We start from the raw sequence: 16752 nt of genomic DNA, 5'->3' as shown, positions 1-16752 counted from the left end.
TGATCCAGTCATGGATGATAATTCTGGGAGACGACTGGTAAATCTCTCTGCAGTAGCAAACATAAATGTATTTTTAACACACTGATGTGTTATATTTTTTATGTCAAATATCATGTCTAAGACACATTTAAACAACTATATAAAAGATAATATGATGATATCAATCGGCTGGCAGGTCTACCTCTGAATGCAATCCATCCTATACAAATTATCCAAAATGCAGCTGTGACAGGATTTCAACCTTCCTACTGTAAGTTCTCCACACCACCCCACATCTGCGCTCTTCCACTAGTTTCCAGTAGCTGCAAACATTGGTCTCAAAACACTGATGCTTACCTACAAAGTCATAAAATGACCAGCAACCTCTTACCTCAAAGCTCTTGTCACTCCTTGTACTGTACTGTACCTCGTGCCCTCAGATCTACTAAAACTGCTTGACTGGCCCTATCATCTCTTATGTCAAGAGTTTTTCTGTTCTGGCACCAAGGTGGTGGAATGAACTTCCCCTAGATGTCCAAACAGCTGTCACTTGCTTTAAACAACGGGTGAAAACCTACCTCTTCCTGAAACACTTAAACTAGCTCTTATTTTCTCAATTATTTTAGATATAATTTTTTTAATGCTATAATTACTCCAAGCAGAGTTTCTATGCTGCTGGCATACTAAGTCTGTAATCTAGTGAACCAGTGTAGATGTATTCATTGATGGAGGCTTCAAAGCATTTTTATTTTAATATTTAACCAGATTGTATGAAAGCACTGAAGTTATTACATACAACATTTTTTTAGTTTAAAAAAGAAAAAAAAAAACAGGACACAATAAATCAGTATGCAAACTTATAACCTTGTCACTGGGTTTATATCACTTCTAGCTCACAAACTCATTGGTTTTACTGCAACATTCAATTACTACAACATCCTTTTACTGTATTTATTTTATGTTCATGTGGGTGTAAATGTTAAGTGGGTTGTAGGTTGTTGGCAGCTCATTGCTATAGAGGAGCTCATTCCCTGTGAACTGCTCTATGGCCTTCATTACATCCTCCATCACCGTTATCAAAGGTTCCTGGAGGATAGTTCAGCCACACTGACCCTCACAAACAGAACACCCAGAAGAATTAAATGTGAGGGATGTGGTAGCCTAGTGTTTAATGCGTTGGACTACTGATTGGAAGGTCATGCGTTCGAATCCCAGGTCCTCCAAGCTGCCACTGCAGAGCCCCTGAGCAAGACACTGAACCCTCTGGATAAAGGTGTCTGCCTAATAACAGAAATGTAAATGTAAGATGAACAACTCCTCTCACTTTCTCCTGTAATTAAGCTAGAATCTGTTTCTGATTCTTCACCTTCTGGATTCCTTCACGTATCTGTTTCAGTTGGTCATCTTTCTGACTGATGTCACGTTCGGTCTGGGAAATCTTAGACATGCAGTGAGATACTTTAAGTTCATAGTTTCTCATCTCATTCTCAGACTTTCTCACCTCCTCTTGAGCCACTTGGACAGCTTTGTTTGCTTGATCCAGTTCAATTCCACCACCAATCATCATGGCAGAACCTGAACAGTGAAGAAACAAACTATAGAGTCAGAACAGACACTCACATGAAGGTTATGATGATGAAACAGTTTAGATGATATTATTTTTATCTGTATGCTGTAATTTACACCTGCATTCCATCCAATGATTGGTACAGTGCCTTGCAAAAGTATTCATACCCACTGAATTCTTCCACATTTATACGTTACAGCCACAAAGAAAAAATGTATTTTATTGGGATTTTATGAAATAGACCGAAAGAAAGTTGCACATAATTGTTAAGTAAAATTAAAATTATTAATGGTGTCCAATTTTTTTTTACAAATAAATATCTGAAAACTGTGGTGTGCATTTGTATTCTGCCCAGATTACTCTGATACCCCTAACTAAAATCCAGTGAAACCAACTGCCTTCAGAAGTCACCTAATTAGTTAATAGAGTCACCTGTGTGTAATTTAATCTCAGTATAAATACAGATGTTCTGTGAAGCCCTCAGAAGTGTGTTAGAGAACATTAGTTAAGTGTGTTAGAGCCAAATACAGGGCAATCTTAGATATAAACCTGTTAGAGTCTGCAAAAGACTTGAGGATCACCAGAGCTACAATGGAATGGTATATATAAAAGCATATTCATGTGTTAGGGTTGCCCAGTCAAAGTCCAGACCTAAATCCAATTGAGAATCTGTGGCAAGACTTGAAAATCGCTGTTCACAGACGCTCGCCATCCAATCTGACTGAGCTATTTTGCAAAGAAGAATGGGCAAAACTTTCACTCTCCAGATGTGCAAAGCTGGTAGAGACAAACCCCAAAACCCCAATACCCCAGCTGTAATTTGCAGTGAAAGCTGGTTCTACAAAGTATTGACTCAGTGGGGCTGAATACAAATGCATGCCACACTTTTCAGATATTTATTTGTAAAAAAAAAAAAAAATTGGTACACCATTTGTCATGTCTATCACATAAAATCTTAATAAAAAACATTTTTGTTTGTGGTTGTAACATGTCAGATTGTGAAAAAGTTTAGTGGGTATGAATACTTTTGCAAGGCACTGTATAACTAACAGTATGCACAATTTTATATTTTACAAATTTGAATGAAACCTTTGGGTTATTACATATTTAAACACAAATAAATATAAATAAATATGAGTATAGATAAAAATAAAAATAAAGTAAAAAAAATACAAGTAAAAAAGAATACAGCACCTATAAAAGCAGCGTGAAACAAGATTACCTTGTCACAGGGTTTCTTGAAGATACCTTGCTGTACTTTCTCTTCTGGATCACCACAGTCATGTGATGTTTATAATGTGATGTGATGTTTATGTGAGATTTATAAGATGAACTTCTTTTATGAGTGTATCAGAGGTAGGTGGGTGAAAAGGGGAGGGCAGATTACACATTATAAATACACAGTTTTCAGTTTTCAGCTTTCAGTTTTGAGGCTGTGCACCATTTGGATCACAGAGCAGACAGACAACCTCCACACTGACAACCCACTTCACTGAAGACTATCAGCATATCCAGGTGGGAAGAGACTGTTCTCAACAATTACTTTTAAAGTTTTGTCACACTGCAAACATTTAATCCTTTTATACAATTCAAGCTTTTTTTTTGAAAATCTGTATGTGGAAGCTGCCTGTACTTCCTCAAAATCATTCACTTTTCCCAGTCAAACTGAGTGACTCATAGCTTTTGTTGTTCACTGATTGTAAACTTCTTTAGTTCATATCAATTGTTGTTATTTAAAATGTTCTAAAGTCTCCTCTGATGTCCGATGTAGTAATTGTAGCATTGCTCACTGAAGGAGCAGGAAAGCTGGGATTCTGGGGTAATTTCCTTTTTACTTTCTAGTATTCAAAAAAATTCTAAGATTTTTCTCAGATAGCTCCTAAATTATCTTGAAAATTATAAGTTGTATAATATCTCTTTGAATGGTTAAGATTCTTTATGAATAACTTTTTTCTTTACTATGATCTCTTTCATTCTAAGGGGAAACATCCACATTTCTAAGAATTTCAAGAATTAGGTCACTAGGAGAAAATCTTTACACTTAGAATCTTTATGAATACAAGTCTTGGTGAAAAGTACAATGAAACATCTGTCCCACAGTTAAGCAGGATGAAGAGGTGTGATGGTGCTGGGAACCTTTTTAGCTGTTATTCCTGGTGAAAAGTCTAATGATATAGCTTATTAAAAGCTGCCCATATGTTTACCCACAAGGCTTAAACATTTGAAGATATCAAAGGGAAAAGGTATTTCTATATTTGCTAGAATTTGGAACGGTTTGTCAAATCCTCCCTGTAGATGTCAGATTCATGGAGTGTTAATGTTTGAGATGAACCTCAGCGTTAGAATCTTATAATATTAAGCACAATCACATCTAATTTGTCTAGTGTTGAAGCATGTTGAAGCTGAGTGTTGAAACTTTTTGTTAGTTCAGCTCAGTTTTATCAGATGTAAACACTCCACCTTTACTTATGTGTCCACCAAATAACTGAACCCACCAAAAGTGAGAACTCTTAGATGTTGTCTCTGTGCATCATGGTTCAGTTTATTTATTATGATTTGCACTGTAAGTGTACAATTTGTCCTCTGCTGGCACCCAAGAAGGCAGCCATGGTGATCTCATTATCAATTTATATTCTCTTTGTTTTTAGTAGTAAAATAGAAGCCATGGATTTGCATATTGTAAAGAAAACTCAAAGCCTCACTACAGCTGAGGAGATGAGGAACCAAACCAAGCTTATGATGCAGCCTTATGCCAGCTGGGAGGAGTATTTGACTCCTGCTACTTTCCCTATAGCCATCCTGGGAGAGCTGTGGTTCATCTCCTGCAATTCAAATTCAGATTTCTCCATCAACAAGAACCCACCTAAAGTTGGCTACAAGTATATCAAATACCCAGAGTCATTTCGTGCCTGCCTCATGCAGGTGTGTAACTTCAGTTGTTGGGTTTTCAATGAGGCCCATAAGAACATGGATGAGATTAAGCTCCACACCATGGAAGTTCCAGATTACATGAAGTCAGCTTTAAAGATCCTGTTCGAAGGCAATGATGTGGTTATTGAAGCTCAGCTCCCTAAACAGCTGGCTAAGATTCATGAAGTTGCACAAGACTGTGTTCTGCTGGGTGATTCAACAGAGACACAGGTCATTGATGCCATCAACATTATCCAAGAACTGCTGGAAGAATGTGTAAATGCTGAGTATTTTTACAGCGAGAAGCTGGATGAAATCAAGAGGCAGCTGACTCCAAAACCACCAACAATGTATGTACCTGTAGAATTTAGCACCATTCATCAAATGTTGGTTAAGGGTATTGATGCCATGAGGAGAGTGAAGGAGCAGTGGGAGAAGATACGGTGCTTTTTTAAGATGGTGTCCAACATTGTGAAAATTTACCTGAACCAAACCCTTAAAGATTTTGTATCCATACTGGAGAAGACACAGAAGGTTTCCTACAACGCAAAGCTCTTCTCCAAAGATCTGCTCTACAATCAAGCCTTTCTAGCCACTAACATCACCAACCTTGTCAACATGATCTCTACAACCTACACTGAGGTGTCCACCAAGCACATCATGGATCGTGTCAGCTCTCTGGGAAAACTGATGGTCATGGACAAGAAAAAGCCAGAGTTTCAGTCTGAAGTTCAGCATTTAAGGAACTCCTCTGATGAGGCTCAGAAAGCCATCTTTTATTTTGTCCTCAAGAACAAGAAGGAGTTTGAAGAGAAGAGTCTTGCAAGACTGGAGAAGATTGATAAAGAGTTGCTTGCCATTCTCCCTGCTGCTGCTCCAGAAGAGCTGAAGAGCATTCAAGCAGCTGTTAAAAGTGGATTCACAGAAGAAGATGAATCAGCCTACGCCTGAGTGAATAAACAAAAGTTCTTCTCTACAATTATATCCAATAAAGCTCCTAAAGTATAAAACAAGTGCCTTACACTGTAATTAGCACAGTGTTCGTATTCAAGCTTCTTATCACATGTGATCATAAATATCATGTGAGCATCATATCATTCATTTTTGTCACTTTTAATTAACTTGTTTTTTCTAATTACATTTACATTACAAATATTATACACACATGTAATATTCTTGTGTATGTTAATATATGTGTATGTATTAATGCTCTGTCTTCACAACAAAGTGACAAATTTATTCTGCACTTCAAACTATTCTATAATACCACAATATAATGTATATCTTTTTCCATTAGCTTTGCATTTAACAAAAGAATAAAGATTTCTTACTTATGTGTATTATTTAGTACTCAGTAGTTTCTTAAATGATAAATTTCTAAAATGATAAAAGTTGTTTACTTCACCTCCTTCTTCAGGTTTACAATTATAAAGACTAAACTCTTATAAATGGATGTGTTTTTATTATTTTTTCAGTGTGGGTGTTGATGTTAAATTGGTCCTCTATCACTGTACCAACCCAAATGTACCAGAAAAATCTACTACAAAATTCTGTCAAAAAATATTCCTTTAATATTGTGTTGATTTTCTGGTTTTTTAATATCTGGATTTACAGACCTGACCTGATCTTTTGGTGTTTTTCTGACTTTTACTTTTGCCTTACAATTTAGCTTTGTTTGTTTGCACTTTGCCAGAATAAACGCTGTCTAAAATTTAATTCAATTTCATTTCCAGCATTTGACAGACACCCTTATTCAGAGTGACTTACAATATCTCATTTGTATACAACTGAGCAATTATGGGTAAGGGCCTTGCTCAGGGGCACACCAGTGGCAGCTTGGTGGACCTGGGATCAAACTCACAACCTTTTGATTGGTAGCCCAACACCTTAACCACTAGGCAACCACATGCCCAATTTCGTCTACTGTTTTCTGCTTGGGGATTAACAAAGTTCTCCACTAATAATACTTTCTTGTAACACTTGTACAGTTTCCAACATTCATGTTTTATGTGAAATACCTGAAGTTATCACCATGGCAACATTTACCAAAATGGCTTGTTTTAAACCTGCCAAAGTTCTCGCATACCACCCCGCTGCTGCGATCCCTCCACTGGCTTCCAGTAGCTTCATGCATCAGATTCAAAACACTGATGCTGGCCTACAAAGCCAAAAACGGTCCAGCTCCCTCTTACCTCAAAGCCCTCATCAGTCCTCACACTGCACCTCAAACCCTCCGATCTACCAGCGCTGCTCAACTGGTCCCACCATCTCTCAGGGTAAGAGGCAAGTATACTACAAGACTCTTCTCTGTTCTGGCACCAAGGTGGTGGAATGAACTTCCCCTAGGCGTCCGGACAGCTGGAGTCACTGGATATTTTCAAACGATGAAGACCTACTTATTCATGAAACACTTCAACTAGCACGTTCTTCCCTGTTCGTTGATTGTGTGTTTATTTAAAAAAAAAAAAAACTTTGAACAGTGATTTAGGCTCATGGTATTGTAAACTACTGAACCAAAGTTAATGCACCCAATGATAGTGACATAGGGCCAAATGCTGTAAATGCAATGTAAATGTTATTACCACAATAAGTTTTTTAATTTAAAAATGCTTTTCTTAAAATTTTCTTAAATGAGTTTGCATTCATTTCTGACATGATTGTCTAACAAAGGTCACGTTTAATATGTGTGTCTTTACAAATAGTGAGTTAATTGAAAATTATATTCATTGTCCATGGCTTTGGCACTAAAACAGTTCCATAAATACACAAGTCTGCTTTTATATATTCAGTAAACTATATTATATACACTGCTTTGTTACTCCATGCTCATGAAATTGAACATTACTACATTAATTCAGTTCAGTTTTATTTGTATAACACTTTTATTAGCAGACGTTGTCACAAAGTAGCTTAACAGAAATATATTTTTTAGGATTTAATTTATTAATTTAGAAATGTATAAATTTATCCCTGCATCAACATGAAGCTCCAGAAAGCAAAGAATGTCCAAAGTGGTAACATCCACAGTAATCTCAGGTATCTCCAGATCTCCATGTTGGTCCAAGTGTTTCCGAGTGATGAGACAACTGTTACCCATGTCATGTTTTTTATACATGATGTGAAACTTTCTGTGACAGATGAATTTTATTCTTTAAAATGTGGTAATATAGTAACATAAAGCTGAAATATTCACTGACGTGGTTTGATAAAAAAAACCACCAACGTTTTAAACACATTGAATCTGTGTATAATTAATTACACAGAGAATTACAGTCCTTGTATTTTATTGACATATTAATATCTCTCTCTCTCTCTCTCTCTCTATACATATATATATATATATATATATATATATATATATATATATATATATATATATATATATATATATATATATATATACTGTATATAGTGAAGTAAGTATTTAAATAATAATATACACACACATTATTTAAATACTTTCGTCACTCTACTGGACTAATATACATATATTGGAGTTCTTAAAATATTTGTTACTAATTCTATCTGCTGTCACAAACACAATCACACACAGTAAGATATGTAGTGAAACGCTTTTTACAACTGTTCTTGATATAAGAATAGAATCAAACAAAAACATTCCTAAAATGTAATTTACACAAAGTTTAAAATAAATAAATAAATAAATTAATTAATAAATAAATAAATAAATAAAAATAAGGCACAACAAAATAAAATGTTATGTATAGGGCAGATTGAGAAATTTTGTGGAAAATTGCTATAGAAAATAAATCAATTATACCTAAAAATAAAATAGTATCAGAATACAGTGATTAGATCTGTATATAGTACAGTGATATGATATGAATAGAATGAATAAACAATGTTATATACGGTTAAATTGCAAAAATGTGCATGTAGTACAATTGTACTATTTACTTACAGTAGATTTACATTAGAGCAAGAATGTAATGGATCGCCAGAAACAGGCTGACTGGAATCCATATGCATGTAATAAATCTACAAACACAGAGGCAAGACGTAATCCAGAAAACTAATAACAAGGGTTCTAATAACAAGAAAACAGTCCATGAGACAAACAACTGTGGGCGAATCAAGGCAATTGCTGCTGAAACTGTTTACTGTACAACTAAGTAAAAGCCCTTATCCAGTGCAGCTTACAGAAGGGCTTTGAAGTCTCTATCGATGAATACATCAATACTGGTTCACTAGGTCACAAAGAATAGCATCAGACAAAAAAAAAACTCTGCTGGAGTGGAAATATAGCAAAAATAGATTTCCCCATTTTAATTTGCTTTAGGCAAATTTTTGTATCTGGGCTTATATGGTTCACCTAGTCATCACTTACTATTATGAGATTCTAAAACCTTGTCACACACTTGTACTATCCCAGCTGTGTTACTGTCCTGCCGATTTCAAAAGTATAAAGATGTCTGATAAATGCCATAAATGTGAATGTTAGAATCTTACATTTACATTAAAAAATGTGACATAAAAATCTAACATTTATATCATTTACAACTTAGTATAAAAAAAATACAGGAACACTGGGGGGGCACTGTGGTTAGCACGTTCACCTCACACCTCCAGGGTTTGGGGTTTGATTCCCGTCTCCGCCTTGTGTGTGTGGAGTTTGCATGTTCTCGGGGGTTTCCGCTGGGTACTCCGGTTTCCTCCCCCGGTCCAAAGACATGCATGGTAGGTTGATTGGCATCTCTGGAAAATTGTCTGTAGTGTGTGAGTGCGTGAGTGAATGAGAGTGTGTGTGTGCCCTGTGATGGGTTGGCACTCCGTCCAGGGTGTATCCTGCCTTGATGCCCGATGACTCCTGAGATAGGCACAGGCTCCCCGTGACCCGAGGTAGTTCGGATAAGTGGTAGAAGATGAACGACTGAATGAATACAGGAACACTACTCCTTATGAATACGGTCCTTTTGAATGACCATAACGCAGACATTAACAAACATTACAAGAATAAAAATAATGATAATGAAACAATGATAACACTAAAAATAAAAACAATACAATATTCAGTTCTATAAAACATAGATCTGTCAGGCTGCAGTTTGTTGTGAAAAATCCTTGAACCTTAAGAGAATACAATATAATATTATTATTATTATATTATTATTATTATATTATATTAATTATTATTATATTAATACCAACGCAATATATATATATATATATATATATATATATATATATATATATATATATATATATATATATATATATATAAGAAGTCAGAAGGTTAATTATAGTAAAACTAATTATAGTAACTCAGCAGACAGGAGAAGGAATAATGTGAAAACAGGGTCATAAGACACGTGGTGTAATAATTAATTGAAGATTATATATAAATTAACCACATTGGAGTCAGAGGGAATGGTTATAGGTTTATTGTTTATTATAAACAATCTTAATGATCAGAGGGAGAAGTAGGGGAATAGTCTGGAGATCCAGGGCCATAATCAGAGGGAGAAGAAGGAATGTAATCTGGAGATCCAGGGCCAGAATCAGAGGAAGGAGATGCCAAGGCAGGACTGAGAGGACAGATATAGGCATGAGACACTGGGGGACGAGGAGGAGAAACGGGAGTCCCGAGCTCAGGGTTGCAAAGCTCAACATGAGGACAGCCATCAGTTTGAGTTCTCTGGTCCACGAGGTTAGGCAGAGGGGTTTGAGTCGAGGAAGCGCTAGTAGGAGGCCCCCTCACAATATGGAACAGCAAATGAGGATGCTCGGGGAGGTCAGGAGAATAGAGCTAATCCAGACACGTAATGAGCTCATGGGTGATATGAAGTAGCTGGAAGCGGCGATAGCTCGCCATGACATCAGCGGGCACTGGCCTTGGGTAGGGAGAAGGACGAGGATGGTGAGGTAAGGACCTGATGGGGAGATAAGGGGAGTTAGAGGAGATAGAGGAACGGGAGCTTGAGATAAGTGTAAGCAAGTCCAGCCTGAGCAAGGACAGGCTGAGATCATAGCATGAGATCATAACATGAGATCATAACAAAATTCAAGCATTTAGCAGGTTAGAGGAGTCATCAAAGAACTCCATTTTTTTGTGTACACAAGCAACATTATAGCAGCAATAGCTTAACACTAATGACAACAGTAGAGCAGCAATAGTTTAGCAAGAGTTTAGCAATAGTGACAATATAAGATGACAAATAGATAAGAGCTTTCTTTTAACATAATAACTTTTGACATAAAAGTGACTTGACTCATAGAGTGACTTATAATTATTAAAAATCATGTATAGAAGAAAATAGCAAAGGAGAAACTTACCCATTGTAGTTGAATGAAGGATTAATCTTCAGGACGTCTGGCATGGAAAAACTGAGAGGCGAATGTAACATTGACCAGGGAGTAAAGCTCTTTTTGAGCACATTTTTAATAACAAAAATTGTTGTTTAGAATAAAGACGACCTTGGTTCCCAGACCATGGCTCATAATTGTTATGTCGAAAGAAGAAGACCCCGGGTCGCAGGCCTTGGCCCCCCGACCTGGGCCCCGGGGAACTAAGGGGAGGAAAATCCATTAATGGGCATATGGGCAAAAGGTGAAGGAAAAACAAGGGGATTGTAAGGAACAGGACATTACAAAACATATGAGGTAATTCCGGTAAATAAGGTGACATAATGATAAGGTGATATGGGAACGGGCCTGTGAGGAGGGGAACCAATGAGGAGGCGCCTGGAAGCGCCAGGGTATATATAGAGGAGAATTTTTGGGGCCAAAGGTGTATGTGTAAAAAAAACCGTTACTTTGCAGAACCGTCCTGAGAGTTTTTGTTTTTTTGTTTTTGCATGCTGATGCTCTTCATGAAGATGCTTTTTCTTTTGGGTTTTTGGGATTTCTTTTGTTACTTTCAACTTGGCAATTTCTCTTAGAGAATTGTTGGCTGATTGACCACAATAAAGAAGTTTGCTCATTCTCATCCAGGTCTGAGGAGCTTTCTCATTGTTTAATTTGTATTAATGTTAGTGCTATCAGTAAATTAAGTTTAATTAAAAATTATAAAGTATATAAGTATAAATCACCCGGTGATGTGTCGACTTGGAGACGGGCTCTAAGTTCCGACAAGGTCTTCATTCTGATACAAGTATTATATTTCACTGGCAAGTTTGTAGGTTGTCTAACCCATCAGGGGGTTCCCATTTAGATTGTCACAGAATAAAATCTGAAAAAATGAGCTGTATGTGGTTTATAATTTTTAGACATTTAGGTGCCTTTTGTGCTTGAAAGATTTATTCAACCCACCCACCTAACTGCATACCAACCACCCGATACTATCACGCCTACCTGCAGCACCAGTCTTAGCATATTTACCTGCACCAGCCAGCCCAGCACACGCAGTTCACCAGAACCCGGCTGCCCAAACAGACCCATCCCCTTGTCTAACCTGCCAGCCTTTCCCACGCAGACCACCCTACCCCACCCATTCCTACACAGCCTACACCTTGTCCATGCATATGCATGGTATGTTGGGTCTAATAATTTCAATATTATATAAATCATTATATATTACATAACCATAAAATTTTTTCTAATGCATAATGTTCAGTTTGTGTATTCCATCACATTAAGCATGGCAGATCCATGGGACTGGTGACACTAAACAATCAACATCATGTTCACCAGGACAAAACCATGGACCACTAGACTACTGTACATTTTAGTGACTTGCACACATTTTTACACACCACTTTCTTTTGTAAACAAACACACACACACCACTCCAGCTTGATAATGAACAAATGAGCTGAAATTAGTCTGTTAATCTGTTAGAAGCCATAAAAATATTTCCTGAACAAAGTTCCCAGAATAGCTTTTGTGATCGGTGGCCTGGGGGCAGACGTGTCTCTGCGAGTAACACACTGCACCTCTAAATGATAAAAAATCTGTGTTCTTGACTGAATGGTTGGTGCTACATAGATTATTCTTATATATCTTAAATTAGAACGTATTACATATATATTTCAAAGAGTTTATTTTAATGAAACATGGTTTCTGTTGGTTCAAAATTATGTTAATGAGGATTTTGTGATCACAGAAATTAACCCAAAATCACTTCTGTGTTTGTGATTTCAACAATTCATGCAAAACTCAAATTTTGAAAAACAAAAACTAAACGCATTACTCCAAGGGATAGAAAGAAAGTAGACTTACGAAAGTAGTCTTAGGAGGTGAGTTGTTGGTTATAATTTCTATAGCACCGCCCTGGTGTGGTGGTGACTGGTGGCTTTCTCTTTGCAAAAAAATGTCTAACAGGTCCTAGTATTCAGTGGGTATTTGATGGTTAACTTGGGCTCAGGGCTCTTAATGGTACTGGTTCTACATGAAAGGTGGAGGGTCAACATTTGGCATTTTTCATGGCAGTGTGTGGACCAGTGCATGAGTTTGTTTGGTTGGCACACACAAAGACACACATACACCACTTCAGGTTGATAATGAAATAATGATCTGGACTTAGTCTATTAGTTCCTTAGAATCAATAATAATGTTTCCTGAACTAAGTTAGGAAACTCTTTGTGAAGTTCCCAGAAAAGCTTTGGTATTCTTGCCTAATGTTGCCTGAGGGGAAACATGTCTCTGCAAGTTATCATGTGTGAATCGCCTCACATTGCAAGACACACCAGGCCTTTAATAAATCAATACTAAACGTAAAAAATAACTTTATGAATATTAAAAATCTGTGTTATAACCGATTGGTTTGTGCTACACTGATTATTTTTGCAAATATTTAATAAGAATGTTGTTAAATTTTACAATTTTAAATTTTATATTGCTCATTGTGTTGATCATGAGTAATATTTATTTATAAATAATCTCAAATAACATTGTTTTATATTCTTAAAATGTATATTTGCTGAAAACAGTAGCTTGTAGTAAACTGTGATGAACATCTGCTTCCTGTTGGCTTACAATGATGTTGATGAGGATTTTGTTATCACAGAAATTTACCCAAAATTACTTTTGCTCTTGGAATAATTTTCCTGTGATAAAAGCCAACAAAATGCATTTTCAAAAAAGCCATCAAAGCCACCATATTCAAACATATTTGATTGCAATGATGACCAAAATAAACCCCCTCTGATTTAAAAAGTGGTCTGCATGCAGCTTATCTCTTTCATATAATTACCGACCATTCTGCTCACTCATCTTCTTTTTTTCACAAACTGGTCAGAGTTTGTTTCCTGATGGCAACCTTCCCGCACTTCCCTGATCCCCACGGCTATGAATCAAGGGCCAATTTGCCCTGAAACCGACACAGATTAGTTAGGTTTCCCTATCCCTCTCACTACTCTGTGTCTATGGCTTCTCTCCTACAGGTGCATGATCCTGGCCACCCAGATATTGGAGTAAAGCTTTGCCTTTTTTTGTTTATTTTATATATTTATTTATAGAGATACCGTTTTATTTATAGAAGATGGTCATCATTAGATATGTCAGAGCCACTCTTATATCGATTGAAAACAAGCTCGATGACCTCATGGCAAGGGTCAAGTTCCAGAGGGACATTCGGGACTGCAACCTTCTCTGTACAATTACAATGATAGATAGATAGATAGATAGATAGATAGATAGATAGATAGATAGATAGATAGAATCATCAGTTCTTATTTATTTTTTATTATATTCAACAAATAATGATTCCTGTACACATTTGTTCTGCTTACATTTTACCTGGAGTAAACACACAAGCAAAGTAAGATTAACGACATTTACACATTCTCCAAACAGTGAAAATTATACACATGTAATGTTCCAAAATATACAAAGTACAAGCAAGGTCATCTGCAATTTTCAACGATGCTGTGTTAAACAAAGGAAGGCAGCAAATTTCACTAAGAACTGTAGAGTCTAACAACATGCAATGAAACTGTGGTGCTCAATACCCTGCAAAAGATTAATAAAAAAGTCCACTTAAAGGTTCTCAACACCATAATCTGATCGGACTCCGGACGGCAGTCCATACAGGAACGTGGCTTTAAGAACCTGAGACATGTGGGAAAATAATTTTAAGTCATTGTTTTATTTCCTTTTAGTTCTAGCATATTTTGTGGATCATGCAGAAGCCAAATCAAGTTACAATGCTAGTTAAATTCAAACTTTACATTAGACTTGTGGTTCCTGTATCTCATTAATATGAAAGGAAAGGGGCAAGGTAACTCAGGATATCATCTGTCTCTTTGCACCATTTGTCCCATTGTTTAAGGTGGCCATTTGATTGAAGATCTGAGAAAGACTGTTATGTTAATGGGATTAAGGGTGAAATTCCAGGATCTGGTGTGGGGGCTGTTACATCCTTTCATGCTTTGATTGTCACCTGAGTGATTTGTCTCTATCTGATGGGACTGCCCCCTAAAATGTGTATATTTACGATGTATTACAACTTTAAGTCAGACTTGATGACTGCAGCGCCCGTGCCAGTACGCTCTGACTTGCAGACTCGTTTCATCGTGTATCTACAATAAAGACTACTGCACAAGGATATCCAAGTCTCCTGGTCTTCTCTGGAAAAAGTTTACAACAGATGGTGCCGTGACCCGGATAGAGCTTCTCATCTCACTAAACTTCTTCAAAACTTCAAGCTCCAGAATCTTCAGATTTTTTCCAACTCAACTTTGATTTGGTGAGTGTCACTCTATCCAAAGAACCTACAGACCAGTATACATGTGGTTATCCTCTGCTTTGTCAGGGAAGACTTAACAAACAGCTGCAGGGTTTGGTTAACTACAAGTTTGGTTTATCCTCTGTTGATCAGGGAAGAATTTTGGTTTATCCTCTGTTGATCAGGGAAGAATTTTGGTTTATCCTCTGTTGATCAGGGAAGAATTTTGGTTTATCCTCTGTTGATCAGGGAAGAATTTTGGTTTATCCTCTGTTGATCAGGGAAGAATTTCGGTTTATCCTCTGTTTAGCAGGTAAGAAATTTGAGTTATCCTCTGTTGATCAGGGAAGAATTTTGGTGTATCCTCTGTTGATCAGGGAAGAAATTTGAGTCACCCTCTGTTTATCGGGGAAGAGTTTTGGTTTATCCCCTGTATATCAGGGAAGAATTGTGTGTTCTCCTCTAGAAATTAGAAACAGTTATGGGTTATTCCCTACTTTAGAGAAACTAACAGTAGATTGTCTAAAAAGAGAAATCCCATAGCGATCAAAATGTTTAAAAAGAATGCAAGACTGATCCCCACTACTGAAAAAGGTGGATTAGCTACCCCTTTGTGGACTAGTGGAGAGTTCAAATCAATGTTGGCAGAGCAAATGAATGCTATAGTGACAGATTCAGTCAAACAGAATTTGGCAAAGAAATATGGCATTCATCCAGACAAAGTCTGGTCTATTGAAGAGTGCAAAAAGGTGCTGGGTGCTTGTATCAGAAAGAAAAACGTCAAAGGAATTATCTGTTGCCACATGGAATTTTGTGTTTCCTCGGCACATGAGCATGCCCAACGTATTGCAGAGCTAGAAGAGCAAAACAAAGAATTACGTGCTCGAGTATCTTCCATCACTAAGAAGTTAGGGCACAGCAAGGCTTCAGAAAAAAATTGTGTAAAAAAGTCAACGCCGTCAGAAAATGTATATCCTGACTTGGAGTCTTTGTTTAACCAAGAGGGAGACAATGTGTCCTTTAGTTACCTTACTGATCAGCCGGTCAATGCCCTTGTGTGTGGAGCACGAAAAAGGGTTCAGAGTAGAATAGAGGAGGTAGAAAATACTACTGGCCCATCTCCAACATTACAAGTGCAAACTGTCATTAAAGCTTTAGGGCCTGAAGCAATAGAGAGACTTTCTCAAAGTTTGCCATCAGCACGTGCTAACTTTTCTGAATTTAGGAGAGCATTATCAAAAAAATTGCGTCTCTATGACATGTCTCTAGCGGAGGTCACTCAACTTATGTCTCAGGTGTTAACAGAGTCAGAATTTAATTGCTTTGAAAGTGCTGTGAATAGTTCGGAGTTCAAACATGATAGCAAAGATGAGTTTCGAGAAGGAGTCCTTAGGATACTGAAGGATATTATTGGGCCAAAGATTGACTGGGCCAGAGTCACTAGTTGCGTGCAGAAGAAGGAAGAAACTGTAAGGGAATACACTGAAAAATTTTGTCAATCAGCTGTTGCATACAGTGGAATAGCCAACAGTCCAGATGATGTATTAGATGATAAGGGACCATTAGTCAGGGCATGGTTTGGTGGCCTTTCATCAGAGTACAGGAATGCTTTGCCTTTCTTAGACCTTACTTGGTCTATTCAAACACTGAAAAGCAACTTGGACAGGTTAGC

The 16752-nt window shown here is 37.0% G+C and overlaps 1 protein-coding gene across 1 annotated transcript; it reads left to right on the top strand.

The window, feature by feature from the left end:
- The first annotated feature begins 2983 nt into the window (after window positions 1–2983).
- Window positions 2984–5753, top strand: LOC132842539 (uncharacterized). Its single transcript, XM_060865265.1, has 2 exons — window positions 2984–3061; window positions 4195–5753. The coding sequence occupies exon 2, from the start codon at window positions 4211–4213 to the stop codon at window positions 5405–5407; it is 1197 nt and encodes a 398-aa protein (XP_060721248.1). The 5' UTR covers window positions 2984–3061; window positions 4195–4210; the 3' UTR covers window positions 5408–5753.
- Window positions 5754–16752: the final 10999 nt, after the last annotated feature.

Source organism: Tachysurus vachellii, chromosome 3 (genome assembly GCF_030014155.1).
Source record: "Tachysurus vachellii isolate PV-2020 chromosome 3, HZAU_Pvac_v1, whole genome shotgun sequence".
In the NCBI taxonomy this organism is placed as follows: Eukaryota; Metazoa; Chordata; class Actinopteri; order Siluriformes; family Bagridae; genus Tachysurus; species Tachysurus vachellii.
The sequence above is the reverse complement of the archived record's forward strand: the minus strand, read 5'-3'. Positions and strand labels throughout refer to the sequence as shown.

Excerpts from the sequence above, each read along its gene's own strand:
- LOC132842539 (XM_060865265.1), top strand. The coding sequence starts at position 4,211 with ATGGATTTGCATATTGTAAAGAAAACTCAAAGCCTCACTACAGCTGAG.